This window comes from Euprymna scolopes, chromosome 3, assembly GCF_053919585.1.
Source record: "Euprymna scolopes isolate OS-2025 chromosome 3, ASM5391958v1, whole genome shotgun sequence".
In the NCBI taxonomy this organism is placed as follows: Eukaryota; Metazoa; Mollusca; class Cephalopoda; order Sepiida; family Sepiolidae; genus Euprymna; species Euprymna scolopes.
This window is the reverse complement of record NC_136484.1, coordinates 19627853-19643380: the sequence shown is the minus strand read 5'-3', so window position 1 is coordinate 19643380 and position 15528 is coordinate 19627853. Positions and strand designations below refer to the sequence as shown.

The following is a 15528-nucleotide window of genomic DNA, read 5'->3' as shown; positions in this document are numbered from 1 at the left end:
ATAATTAAAAAGGTTTAATCTTAACATTTTAAAGTTTTACAATAACACTTTATTATTGTCATAAGGCACTATCTAAAATGATATTGAGTACTTTACATGTGACGGACATGAATGGAAGCGACTGAAAACAATGTGTGTCATCTCTTGCTGTATACCCCTTGGGGTAAGAGAATGCATTCACCCAGGAGCAATATAGGGATGACTCTTGAGTTATTTGATAGTCAGACTGCTTGTAGCCTGTGTGGCAAATTAAGTTAAAAGGAATTGGTGAAAAATGTGCCAATCTTTTTTTTTTTTTTTTTTTTGCATAACATTGCATGCGAAAAACCTGTCTTAGTTTGACTTTCTGAGAAGTTAATTTTTCAAGTTATAATTTTTGATAATCTTTCATTTAATTTTCCAAAAGGAAAAATTATGAAATCTTCAAAACAAATTACGAAATCAAAAACAAAATCTAAATAAACGATTAAATATATTTTTTTTATTTTTATTTTTTTTATTCACCCCCAAAACAAAGATTGCCATCAAAGTGTGAGGAGCCATTGAGAATTTGAGGCCAAATTTATAGGGGTCACCCTAATTGAAGTTGTGTTGTGAGATGTTTATTGACATTACATTTAGATCTCTGCATGTTGGTATAGTCAGAGCAAAAAGAGAATTCCTGAGGCAGTTTAAGGGAAAAGGCTATTAAAATAGAAAGTCTTACAGCATTTTTGTAAATGAAAATAAAACTTTTTAAGTGTTAAACAAGTCATCTTATTTACAAAAATTGGTATAAAAAAATATTGAGAAATATTTATGAAATTTTCATTTTAATTTGTTTAACTTTTTAAGATCAATTGATTTTATTAATAATTTAAAAAGTTCTAGTTTTCCATCATTTTCCTCCTTGTTGTATAGAATTAGTTTCTTTTCAACAGAAGACACAAAAAAGATAACTTTAATATAAATGGACATTTCGCGAGTCATTCCAATGTGTTGGCATTGTTTCGCAGTCTTTCTGGCATTTGACCATTTCCATGGTGAGATCTATATCGGATCAAATTCCTGTTCCAATATGGATTGGTTTTCTTCACGACTATATGGAGAAATGTACTGCCCCGGAGAAAATGATTTGTTGTTTCAATAACGCTCAGTACCTTAAGAGATTTGATTCCTCACAGAAGAATAAAACCTAGCATTCTTCCATTTACCATCTGAACCTTGATGTCAACATGGGTTGTATCATTTACAGTAGGTTTGACGTTATATTTACATGATTAAAAAAATGATACCAGATAATAAAACAAAAAAATCAAACTAATTTTAATTTGATGCATGAAACGTCATCGAGATTACATTTACCAGTTGAAATTTTTTCTTGTGGAAATTTAACACTCATCATTGCTGGCATTTTAAAATCATAAAATGCTGAGAGTTGAAGTGACAAACGTTGCTCAACCAAAAGGATAGCATTTTTTTTTTTACTCCAAAATGCAATCTAGATTTGAATGGAGGAAAAAAAGTAAACTTTCTGAAACTCATTTTTATAAACACACCAGATTTTTAATTCCAGATGTGGAATTAATCTGGAAAAGCATATACAAAAGCATAAACCAATCAATTGCTGAAATAGTATGTCTAGAAGGAATGGTGGAGGAGTGCAGTAGCAAAACACAGAGAAAAATGGCATGATAATGTATGTTTCTGGGCTATCAATCCAATCAGATAAAAGTAGCGAGAGACGATTCTGCAATGTGAGATACTGAGTATTTATTTGTTGATTATGCTGATTAAATAAAGGGAGATAAATCATAATTTTACTTACTTCTGCCGTTTATTTCACACTTTTCACCTAAATACCAAGAGAGACACCTGAAAAGACAATTTCGGCATTTATTAAGAGATATATTCAATTAAATTTGGAAATTAAGTTCAGATGTTGTTTTCAGTAATTTTTTTTTTTTTTTATATTTAAAGGTTTTTTAGTTTAATTGGTTTTCAAATCGTTTTAAAAATAGTTTGAAAATTTATCAGCTGTTTCTTTTATTTATAATTATTTTATTTAAAGTTGAATTTTGGAATCATATTCTTCATAACTTGTTTTTCAGATTTTTCTATTTAATTTTGTAAACTTGAAAAATTCAATAACAATTTACCTGCAACTGATTTCTCCATTTGAGCGTTGACATGATCCATTATTTTTACATCCACACCAAACTGGAAGAAAGAAAAAAATATTGGAAAAGATAAAATAGACAAAATATTTTCATATTGGATTAATTTTTGTTGTGTTTGGTTGGAGTTGTTCGTTCATAAAATATCAACTGTTTTGTGGGTTGTTTAAGTAAATAAATAAATGCATTGAAGACAAAACTGCTATTTTTGGTGGAAACATAAATCGAGTGTTAGAGTTTGAACGGAGCAGATTTTATATTCGATATTTGTAACCATTATGCAATTCAACTTGGTATACCAAGCCCCAGTCTATGCTAGCAAAATATCATAAAATTAAAACCGTTTCGTGCAAAACAGATCAACCTAATTGAACAGACAGAAAAAAAAGTTTATATTACCTCCCTTGACTAACAATAATCTTGAGCAAAACTAAGAATTTTTACATATTTATCAATTTGTTCATCTGTTTCTATTTAAACATTAAGGTAATTTATATTTCCTGTTGTAAACCTACGTTGTGTAAAAAAGAGGAGTTTGGGCACAAATCCATACTTCCTCACCCCCTGAATAAAAAACAAAATATAGAAAAAAAATTGCCGCTTCTTTGTATAATATTGCATTTCAAGCAAAACTAATGGTATCTACTTAATTGCCATGTCACATTAATGAACATATCCAAAAATTACACAAAACGATAAAGTAGAAAATTAATTACAAATGAAAACAGTTTTCCAAAAGTTCATGAAAATTGAGTTTTGCTAAATTGGCCTAAGATTTTCAGTTTACAGAAAATGTTTTATCTCTCTTGTTACAATTTAAACCCTCCGGTTTCTTTTTCCTCGGACAGACAAATAAAATATATATAATCATGAATCTAGTTTGCATATTGTTCAATTATTGTAGAATTAGATATTTTTGATTTTCAAAAATAGAAGAGTGTGTTCTCTTGTTAGCCAGTATAATTCAGGGGAGATAACTGTGATATGATCCACTTCTAATAATTCTGAGTCCACATTGTTAAATTTGAATTCAACTAAAAGAAGTTAATCGACAAAAACTAAACTCTTAAAAAAAAAAAAAAAAAAAAAAAAAAATTGTTACCTGAGCAGACCTCACCAGGTGCATGCGAAATGTCTGGTGATGTGTCCTCGTAACCTGGTATACATGAACATGTAAAAGATTTCATAGTATGCTTGCATTTGGCATTCGGATCACAATAATTGGATGCGGAATCAGCACAAGGGTTGTGTTCTGAAAATATTAAAAATATTTGATTGACAGTGAAAAGATATCTAAATTATTTAAATATGAAGAAAATTGGTTGTTGAGATTGTTGTTATATGTCATTCACCCTAGGCAGGTTGAACTGGTTTCCTCCACAGGAGGAAGTGTCAAGGGAATATAAATTCACAGGCAATCCTCGGTCACCTGTAATGTTGGGTACAGTTTTGGGTCAAGAAGCAAGTATCTTTAGACAGCCTGATTTTTTAGCACCAGATGCCCTAACAAGTATTACCACTCTGGGCCAAAGTGGACCTGGGAGCAATGGTAACTAAGAGGAAACTCCACATTTCCCAACCTTTTCACAGCAAATGTTTTCCTTAGAACACTCGGATACACACTACCGCCCCTTCCTACATGCATCCTTACATAATAATGTTAGTATTAGTAGTAGTATCTAATTAAAGTGAAAAGAATCCAAATAAATAGTCAACAAAATTCTACCGTCGATCAAATGGGACAATACAATAATCAATAAAAAAATTGCTAATACAATAATCAATAAAAATCAGAATAATAATCACAGGAATCACCAATCAATGTGCAGATTGTTAATGATCAGTAACAAGTTGAGAAACACCCAGTAAAGGATCTCAGGGACACACTATATGATAAATATGACCACTGAAACATTTGTAGATCATCAGTCAATCCCGGGCAACGTCCGGTCTCCCTGTTAGTACACAATAACAATGAAATAGCAAATGCTTTGAATTAAAAAGTGAACTTTCTTTAAAGAAACAAAAAAAACTCCATTTAATAGTATTTGATCCTATTTCCCACTCCCCTTCCTCAGATTAGTAACATTAATCAAAGTGAATTGAAATTTTTTTTACATTTTACCTGAAATTTGGCTGCTTTGTGTAATATTCATTCTGATGGCGAAATGCGAATCCACAAATACGTAGAATCCATTTAATCTTTTAATATTTTGCCGAGATTGGAGTCCGTCTTTGTAAATGGTTTCAATTTCTTTGTTTCGTGGTGCTAACCTTTTGTCCAAAAAAACCTGGAATTTAACTTCAACGGTAGTCACTTGCCAGGAAATCTTCATAACTTGGATATCCATCAAACCGGGAATCTTCTGGTTTCGAAATAAAAGCAACAACTGGCGAAGAAGAGAAAGAAAAGTTTTACTTTTTTTAAAAATGTTGCAAATAAAGATTGATATTCATTGAACGGTTAAAGTTTGAAAAGTGACGCTAATTATAATAATAATTCATCTGCAATCTGAAAAATTGATGGCACTCCTTTTCACAGATACCATAATTCACAGACTCAACCTTTTTATTATTATTCATCTTCACCCCAAACAAAATATATCGCCACTTGGACATAAAGGGCTACTAATTGGGGCCATGCCTAAGAAAGATTAACAAGATGTTGGTTTATGTTACATTTGAACTTATGCATATCAGTACAGTTAGGGAAGCAGGTAGCAGGAAGGGAATTCCAAAGTCTAGCTATTTGAGGGGAGTAGCTATTCTCAGCTGCCAGGTCCTCAACTTGCTGTTGTCCCCAATTCATCCTTCTTAACACAGCAATTACCCTCACATACAAATTAATGCCTTCATAGTTTTAAACCACATGCCCTGATGATAATTAAATATCATTTCACACCACAATTCTGTGTCCAAATCAGCACTTACATCTTTAGCCTTTCATACACAGAAAGACACACATAGCCTTTCATACATGGTTTTGAAGTTCTCACAGTTGGGTGTCATTTTCATGTTGATTTCAAACACATAAAAAAATAAAATTGAATTATAATTAATAATTCTCTAAAACATAACTCAACTCTGATGGAATTGTAGAAACAATTCTCCAAAACACGACACCAACAATTGTTTCTTTATCCATTACTGAACACTTGACGTAGTCCCAACTAGTCACATCAACTTTACTTTCTTGTCCAAATAGCGTGTAATCTGAATGGAATTGACAGCACGCGTATTCCTAACACTGTAATTCACACCAACTCTTAAATTCAATGTGATTATATTTGCAAAGCACTCGACCCCTGTCCTTCCTAATTCATCCTTCTTAAGAAAGCTATTCCCCTCATATGAAAATTAAGGCCTTTATAGTTTTAAACCACATCATCTTATTTCTGTTGACTAATAATTTAACCAAATAAATCCAATCTTTAAAATATATATATATATATATATATATATATATATATTCAAAATATAGTTTAGTAAGCTAATTCGACGCAGACTTTAAAAAAAAAAATGAACAAATAATTGTTTATTTTTTTTTAATTTGCGTTGAATTGGCTTACTAAACTTACATTTTGAATTTGCATTTAACACTTTTATCACGGAGAAAACATATCCTTATATAACTTTTACGCATGACCACACATATCTCCTCACCTGGACATTTACCATATCACTATTGATAACGGGTTTTGTTTTTCTTAGTGGTATCATGCAATGAGGAATAAATAAGATGAAAAGAAAAAAAACTGTGCCTATCCTGATGAAGACAAGATTACGTGGAAAAGTACTTCGATTTATAAACAAATAAATGTTTATTTTTTAAAAAAATCTATGTTGAATTGGCTTACTAAACTTATATTTTGAATTTGCATTTAATAATACTTATGGAGAAAACACTATCTGTGCCTAAATCAAAACGTAGATTCCATGAATACAGCTTCTTTCTTAGAACAGCACGCCAGTGGAACTCTATTCCGCCTGCCTGTTTCCCACCTGACTACAACTTGGATGTCTTCAAATCCAGCGTAAACAAATTCCTGATGAATCGCCCCCTTAAGTAGACACTTTATGAAATCTCAACACTAACGTACAACGTACTGTACATGCAATAACCCTTATCCCTGAGTGGCTTCCGGGCCTTGATAAGTGGTGACCTTGTAAAAAAAAAAAATAAATTTAAAAAAATCCTATATATATATATATATATAAATAAAGAAATAAAATATGCATCAAGTGCACTTAAAGATGCATCTAATGTTAATATTGAACAAAAAGAAAACATTATAAGATTTGATATGACTACGTAAAACTAATGTTAAAAATGAGAATTTTCCACATAAACAGTAAGAAAAGTGGAAAATTCCACTAGAAGTTAAATAGCAGAATCAGAGTTGCACGTCAAGACACACATAGTTCTGATTCTACTATTTAACTTGAAATATTGCTATTCTGAAGTTTTCTTTCTCCTAGATTAGTTGCATTAGTAAAGCTTAGAACGTAAAAAATTAAGACAAGGGTTAGGACAGCACATGATGCCATCGACAGTAAATCAAAAAGAATAGCAAAGACATGTAAATAGATGGGGGGGGGGGCTGTGATATGAATCGATCGAATGTGTGTTTACTTGTATTATGTATTATATAATCCTGATCTCAGACCATCAAAGTCCAGTTTCGTCAAATTGGTTGGTTGTTTTTGTTTTATGGCATATCAACCTTTTTCAGGTTATTTAATGCCGGATCTAGTTATTTTGAGGAACGATCTTTTAATGGAGTATATTTGTTTTTAAGTCGGATTCTATTTAAGCCATAGTTGGGACCCTAAGAGGTACTACCACTCTGGGTCAGAGTGGACCTGGGAGCAATGGCAATTAAAGGGTGGCTCCCCAAGGCCCGCAAGCTGGGGCCTCACCATTGGATATAGTTTTAGATCATATCCAGGACCTCGTCAAACTGGAGTAAATTTGGCATTTTTTGTGTTAGATTATTCGGTGCTTGTTAAGTTGACAGATCTATTTTTTAAAAAAATATGTCTGTTTAAGCAAAAGCAATATTACATACTTAATTGCCATGTCGAAAATAGTAATATATCCAAAAATATGAAAATCCATCAAGTAGAACTGATATTGCATTTTTAGTAAAAATGTATCGCTATAGACAATAAATATTTACATGCCATGAACAAGTAATCTAAAATATTCCTTCTGAATTATGTCCCCTCATCAATTTACTTTATAACGTCTAAGAAAAATACAATTTTACCCAATTTTTCATAAAATTACTTTTTAACTATGAATAACTTCCTACTTTTATTTTTCTACTTTAATTTTCGTAATTTTTGGATATATTACTATTTTCAACATGACCAGTACTAATATTGTTTTTGCTTAAAACAATATATTAAAAGAAAAAAAAATCAGTCTGTTGACTGTACGTGAACAAGCACCGATTATTCAATTAACGCGATTCATGTTTTGGAGAATCGTTAATTACAATTCAAGTGTCGTTTTTTTTGTAAGTTGGTGCCATCATATCTCTGAGAATTATTAAAATATACAGATTTTTTTTTGTGTGTGTGTTTCTAATTTTTCACTTCATCAACAGAAAAGAAAAAGAATGATTAGGACTTCTTTCAGGATGACCATAAGCATCTGACAAGAGTTTTTGTTTTTCACAAAAATAAAAAGCATCCATTTTTTTTTCTGTCATGTCTGTGTATATCTATTATTTTCGCCACGTTGGATATTTACCTGATTTAATTGTTATACTTATAATAATAGCATTCCAAATTGATTTTTTTTTATATTTTAAACTATTGTTATTTGATTCGTAAGTTGTACCGAGCTGAGTAAGTGGAGTTCAAAACTGCATTCTGCAAATATTCCTGATGATTCGAAAGTTATAAGAATTTAAAGCTCAGAAATTCAGAGTTCAAAATTGAGATCATTTTATGAAAAAAAAAAAAAAAAAATTTAAATCATGAATCAATTCACAGCAAGAAATTCATTAATTACTTTGCAGTTTCTCTAGTTTTAGAACAATTTTGATAAAATTTGACGTTCTTATCTCTATATAAATAAAATGAACTCATTTTTTCCCGTCGGATTTTGACATTAATAGGATACAAAATCAAGATATTTCATGCAAATATAATATGCACAAACGGCAGAACAATATCTGAGGTGTGTTATAGGCTTATTATTTCTCAAATTCCTCGATAATCTTAGATTTCTATACTTTTTTCTGCTGAGAAGTCACGGCCAAAATCGGTTAAGATCAATGGAAGTAGTAAAATATTTTCTCTCTAATAAATTCCTCCTCCCCCTGCCACCACTTAACACCGTTTGGGGATCGTTCACAAGGAACAGTTGAGAAGAGAACACCGGTTTGGCTTCGTAGTTCTTTCATGTGAAGTTATTTAAAATCACTAAACTAAGCTGCAGTGCTCTGTGGCGTAGTGGTTAGCGTGCTGGACAATTCACATTATATTTTCACGTTCGCGCCGACCTACAGTAATCGTTTTTTTTTTTTTTTTTTTATCCTTAACAACTGGAATGGACTTTTCTTGGTGGCCGAACTGTTAAGGTTGCAGATGTTTTTTTTTGTTTTTTTTTCACACTTTATTTTCCTACTTTTACTCATGACTCCGGGCTTGATCCTTCCTACTTACCTACCATAACATTTTTTAAAACTCCCCCCCGTCCCGGAAACAAACACTCGGGCAACGCCGGGTACCCCCGCTAGTTTAAAATAATATGTTCTTTCTAATTCTGCATTCGAATTGTATGGATCTCTATGCTGTAACCCATCATTTAGAGAATAAGACATACAAATATCAGAATTTTTATTTTTTTTTTTATTTTGTATTAAAGAAATCTAGATAAATGTGTTACATGCAAACTATTACATAGAATAATGCGAGCAGGAAAAGTAATCTGGTTAAGATTAAGCTTAGAAAAGTAGAGACTAAATTTTAGACAATTGTTACAGGTAAATGACCTTCCACAGGATGACTTTAAAGTATGTCAATTATGGAATGGTTAATAAATTCACAATCCTTTCTACAAGACAATCATATTTGGTAGAAATAAACTTCAATTTATGACGGATTTGTTCACCAAATTTCAGTAACGAATGTTTAAAATAATCTTTACTGTTGTCTGTAGAATTGCTTGAGTTATGTCCCTTGGAGATCTATAAGAGTTATATCCCTTGGCTTTATTTTACTTAAAAGTAGAGGATGTGCTAGAAGTATGTTGAAGAATTGGAAGACAGTCAACAAAATTTAATATGGATCTAAAATTGAAACGGTATTAGTTAAAAATTTGTTGATTGATCTGTCTGTTTAACGGCATAACAAGACTTCTAGCATTATGTAATATCAAGACACATATCAATATTACATACTAGTAGGACCCGTTAACCACGTAAAAATTTCAAATACGGTTGTTATTTTTGTTGTTGGCCAAATATTTAATTACTAAGGTCTGTACTGCCAAAGTAGCCTAATCAGTTGTTGAATTCTTTTTAATAAGTGTAATAATAATATATGTACCTCCAATGCTCGCCACAGCTTTAACCCCCCCCCCGTATGTAACTGTAATTTAATATTATCATCCTAACTTTTTACCATTTAAAAGAAGGTAAAATTTGTAAAAATTTGCAGTTTATTTAATAAACTGCTAATAATTTTTACAAATTTTTTACAGCACACAAAAATAATGTAAATGCGAGACAAAAATCCTATGTAGTGATGTTTGTGAAGCCGTAGACATACTCATGCTTAAGAAATCTAGGAAAAAATCAAATAATAGTCATATACTGTAATTTTCGATATTTATTCATTATTAAATAAACTAGTTTAGTTACTAATCTCAGATGCATATGATTGCAGATATCACGCTCTGCCATCATATGAATCATCTACGTTGGTTATGCATTTTTGGTAGCGTGCTATTTGTAAATAGTGTTTTCAGGTTAAATTCAAGTTTCACGCTAATTTTCTAATAGTGACAAAACACTCTCCCCTTCAGAAGGTAAAAATGGTTTTGTAAATATAATCAATAGTATTTCAGCACGGTACCAAAAATACATAAGTATCCAAAATTGTACTTTGTATTGTTCAACGCTTTTAATATAACCCCCCCCCCAAAAAAAACATGTACTCATTGTCAAACGTTGGTACTTCTGCGGTTTAAAGTCGGTTTTTCCATGATTCTCGGCGGACAAAGTAAAAAAAAGAAAGATTTAAAAAGGAAAAATAAAAGAAAGGGCAAAGTATCATTGTGTCAACATAATAAAAACTCCCAACCTCCTCATGTTAAGAACGGCTATCGGCATAACCCCCCCCCAACCTTGAAAGCCGTTCTTAACATGGGGAGGTTGGGTGTGTTTATACTACGCTTGGGAAGGTCGTAAGAAAAATACACAAATAACTGCATACACAAACAAAATAAAAAAAAAAAAAAAATCACCTCACATGTGAAATAATTAGCTGATTAAAATAGACTCATGTAAAATTAGTGAAACATTTTTAATAAAAAAAACAAAACAAAACCAAAGGAAACGATTGTTTTATCTTGTATGTCTAATAATAATTTAGTAAAAGCGAATTACTATATCGTTATATCTTTCATGGAAATGAAATATAATTATGAATTCTTTGTTTATGAGTGTCTGTCACTGTAACTGAAGTAAATGAATTACATAAATAAAACTCATACAAATAAGACATTTTTTTTTTAACAGAAGGTATGTGTAAAGGAAAAGAGTTATTTTCTACCAAAGTATAAATATATAATAACGCAGTAATTCTTTTCTGGCACGTCAGCACACCAAAAAGTACCCCACAAGCCAAATTTGATTAAAACAACTTTCTAAAAGAACAAAAACAAAAGCAACTTGTTTTTGCATTTTTATCTAGTGAAATAACTATAATATATATATATATATATATATATATATATATATATATATATGAAAAACCACGTTCAGTCGATGTTTTTTAATGTAAAACAAAACTAATACACTTATGCAGTGAATAAACAAAAAAAAAATATGTAAAAATATGTGTATTATTTTTTTAAAATCCAAATTATATAACAGAGATGAAGTTGGCTTTTTTTTTTTATTGAATGTAACTTCATTCCCATCGCATAAGATATGTATTAATCTATTTTAAACAATTAAATAAGATATGTATATAAGATATAAGATATGTATTAATCTATTTTAAACAATTAAAGGAAGACAGCGAATATTCGCTGGAAGGGATATTTTCAAAAACGAAAATAAGAAAACCCGGTGTATACAATGAACCTCCTCCTCCCCGCACCAGAAAGAAACGAAAAATGGTTGTGATGTGACTGTTCACAAATAAATAGTAAAAGTTCATATGTTCTAAGGGGAATAATTCTGTCAATAATAAATAAAACGTTACGTAATGAAAATGGCAGCGTGTTTTATAGTTGATAACTGTTCGTTTATTTGGTGGAATGACCGAATGCTGGAATTGTAGAATGAATACTTCTTATCCAATCAGCTGCACCGGATATTTCAAAGGGAGAAAGCATCAAATGTGTTGGATGTAAGGGGTAAGAATATGCATATGTATTGGAAGTCTGTAGACAGTTAATAATGGTTAACACCTAGAAAAAGTAGCAAAAAGTATTAAAGAATGCGATGTAGAATGGTGTTGTAAGAGTAGACGGTAAAGTGAGGGTGAGATTTTAGCTAGTTCCTTTTTAGGTTAGGACGATGATGGTCATGGTGCTCCTCAGACTAAATGTCATTTTTTAATATAACGAAATAATGTGTATGTAATTGCGGTCTATAGCTAGATAACGTAATGGCTAATGACGTAAACATAGTAATTTTTTATGTGCCATCTGTTGTTGTTAACATAAGGTAGTTTCGTCCAGAGGGGAAAATTGTGTTTCTTATTATATACAAGACAAAAAATAAAGAAGATTACATTTTCTAACTCATACAATGTATTAACCAAATATGATGATGACAATGATGATGATTCTTTTTTGTTGTTGTTCCTATTTACAATACCTCCCCACGACGGGACAGAGTTAGACACCAGGGTTGTTTTTTAATGTGGAGAAAAGGAACAAAAATTTAAATTGTCTCAGTCGTGAAGGATTTCTCCTCCACTGACAGAACAAGAAATTGAAGTGCAGCATCTGAAGAACAGATATTACACTTTGATCTTGACCCGAAAAGCTATTTAATGATATTACTTACACAAACATTAGCACCGACAGAAAAAAAAAAGAAAAAACTACGTAATACATAATATAATGTCGGAATTAAATGATGTTAAACATAACAAGCAATGTATAGCATGGCGACTATGGTTACATTGCTTGATATGTTTAAAACTTGTTTAATTTCAACTTCATTTAATAATCTGCTCTTCTCCCTCATAAATAAATGTAAAAGTTCCGATTTTATTTTACACTAGCAGGACCCATTAACTGACATTGCCTGGTGGAAGCATACCCCCACCCCACCTTCACATAAAAAAAGTTGTAGAAGCCGAAAAGTGGAAAAAAGAAAAAGAAACATAGCCCCCCCCCTCCCAAAAAATAGTTTCCTGTAGATTTAATCATACAAGAATTAACAACCCCGCCTCCAAAAAGGAACCCTGCGTTATAGCAGTTATCGAAACTAAACCACGCCACCCTCTCTAATCAAAAATTTAAAACAAAAACAAACAAAAGTTATGGTTTAATATGAGAATGAATGAACTTGCAAAATGATTTGTGTTTGTATTTAGCTTAAAATAACTGATGACAAACTAAATGCAAAGTAAACGGTAGAATTTTTTGTTAGTTTTGTTTAAATATAAGCAAGTGGCCAAGAAGTAAACAATCTACATGTAATATTGGTGTAATGTGTGTATATGGTGTAACAATTTGATGTAACATTTGTCTTGCAGACGCCATGCAGACGTATAATCCATAAGCGATTGTTTTTGTTGAAGGATCTGGAATAAGAGAATTACACCTGACATCCAATGAGAAAGGGTGGAAATTTGCGAAAAGAGAAATCATTTTCTGAATCTGTGAATCGGAAGTGAACGTTATTTCTATGAGTTTATGATTCAGTTAATAAGAGTGACAGGACAATACAAGTGTACTGTATAATTTTACATAGCGTAGAGTGGGGGCAGTGAGAATAGTTATGAATTAGAGGGAAAAATAGGAGCTACTTCCTGTAATGATATTGGCGAGAGTGATGATTCTGTCCTAGGATGAATTGTAGGATTTTATTATAAGGCCTAAATCTGTCTATAATGAAGTTGTAAAGTTACATAATGTAGTGGCTAATAATCTGGACACAATAAATTTGTAATGGAGCCTTTGTTGTTGCAAACCTTCAGTAATTTTGTCCAGAAGGGAATTTCTGCAATCAAAATATTATATACAGGATAAGCTTAGCCGACTCCAAAATGTCAAAATTGCGGATTCCATGAACAAAGCTCCTTTCACAGCCATCCTCATAAATAATCAAATTATATCCAAATTAGACCATTAACGATTACTACACTCCCACCTTATATTTATTAACACTTATCCTTGAGTGGTCTTTGGGCCTTGATAAGTGGTGACTTCCAAGTAAAAATAAGCCAAAAATTGCTCCACAAGCTCATTAATTGCTGACTCACAGAAAAACGTCCTGAAATATAACATTTATTTTATAATTGTTCTTGTATTAATTAAAAATTATCAAAACAAATTAGAACCTATACTGACATCAATGGCAACATTAAATTCTTACCTTGTCTCTCAATTGTTGTTTTATAAGTTTGTATTGGTTAGAAACTTCATTCCACGGTTGAACCAGAGAAAAATTTCGCCACAGGTAGAGCTGACCCCAGAAATACTGTACCGCTGATTGGAAAATTAAAACAAATAAATTTATTTTTATTATCAAAATATTTTAAAAATCAAATATAAACATATAAGATAGATTTATTTGACAGAATCAAATCTTTTACTGGAAAAAAAAAAAAAAAAAAAAAAAAAAGATTTTAATTGTTTTGAATGCAGTTCTTGTTTTTTCTAAACGTTTTCACATGTAAACATTTCCAGTTTATGGTAAAAAAAGAAGAAAAGATGACAATTAAAAATGTCACCCACAGAAAGAACCATGTTTCGCATTACAACCTTATTACCATATCTGCATATAATAAATCAAAGACAAACATTGCTGCTCGGTTCATTTATTTAACAATGATAGAATTGCTGAAGGCGAATAAACTGTCTACATCAAGTTTCCTGAAATATGACCAAGCTACAAATCATGTCCTCACTTCCACACACACGCACACACGTATACACACACATGTATACACACACACACATGTATACACACGTGTAGACATTACCCTCATGTGTCTAAGGTTTCTCAATATAATCAGGAGAATCCGTCATGATGATACTTTTCCCTGCAAGTGAACCCTAACTAAATATTCAAAATCACATATTGTTCGCGGCACAAATAAGATCTCATCAGTATGGCTAACCAACAGTAGCTTTTATGGGGAAGGTTGCACCTTTTCCAAGTGATGTTGCCTATAGTAACAGCACGAAGTTGGATACTCCACCAAACTAGATGAATTCTTGTCCTGGAATCCAGTAAAACCAAAAGAGCACAATAAAAGATATACAATAACATATTTAAATGGTTAATTGAGACGAGGAAAATTGTGTTCTCAACTGCTTTACTAACTCAACATTTGAAACGTAAATGAGGTTTAATGGAGTATTCAAGTATGGGTCATGGGAGAAATGAATAAAACTAGTAGCGATTTATGAATGCCACACAAACTTGTGCTACACAACAAACTATAAACTATTTTTTTTATAGTTTGTTGTGTAGCACACTTTTACTTGAGGGTCACCACTTATCAAGGCCAGGAGGCCATCTATACATATAAAAGGCAAAACACGCACAAGAGTTTTTGTATGTCCAAGAAAGGCTTTTTTCGCCGGGCTTCCTGGGGGGGGGCACTATCGCTTTGAAGTGTTTATATAACCCCTAGATAATAATATCTATGATTTGCAAACATGCGTCGCGCCTAGATTTATTTACAGCGACTTTTACAAAATTATTGCTATTTTGGTTTCTGACATGTGGATTTGGCTTTTTCGTATAAAAGCGAAACTGATGTGAAACTAATGAGCGGTTCTCGGCTACAGGCCGAGAACGTCCAAAAAGCGATGGACGTTTGGTCAATGTCGGTTTTCACCGTCATATCAGACAATTGCTTTCATTTGGATACTCCCCTAATAAACGGGGGAGCTGGTTTTCCCCAACATGTTGGGGAAACAAAACCAGAATAAGTTGGG

At 31.8% G+C, this 15528-nt stretch overlaps 1 protein-coding gene across 1 annotated transcript in view; it reads right to left on the bottom strand.

Annotated features, from left to right (window-relative positions):
• LOC145252652 (uncharacterized) overlaps positions 1 to 15528 on the bottom strand; it is a 91633-nt gene that overhangs the window by 12404 nt on the left and 63701 nt on the right. The window contains exons 3-7 of the mRNA XM_080112401.1: positions 13955 to 14067; positions 4282 to 4546; positions 3259 to 3408; positions 2139 to 2199; positions 1808 to 1854 (exon numbers count right to left, since the gene is read on the bottom strand). Of these exons, the coding sequence (XP_079968527.1) occupies positions 1808 to 1854; positions 2139 to 2199; positions 3259 to 3408; positions 4282 to 4546; positions 13955 to 14067 (636 nt within the window). The remainder of the gene's footprint in view (positions 1 to 1807; positions 1855 to 2138; positions 2200 to 3258; positions 3409 to 4281; positions 4547 to 13954; positions 14068 to 15528) is intronic.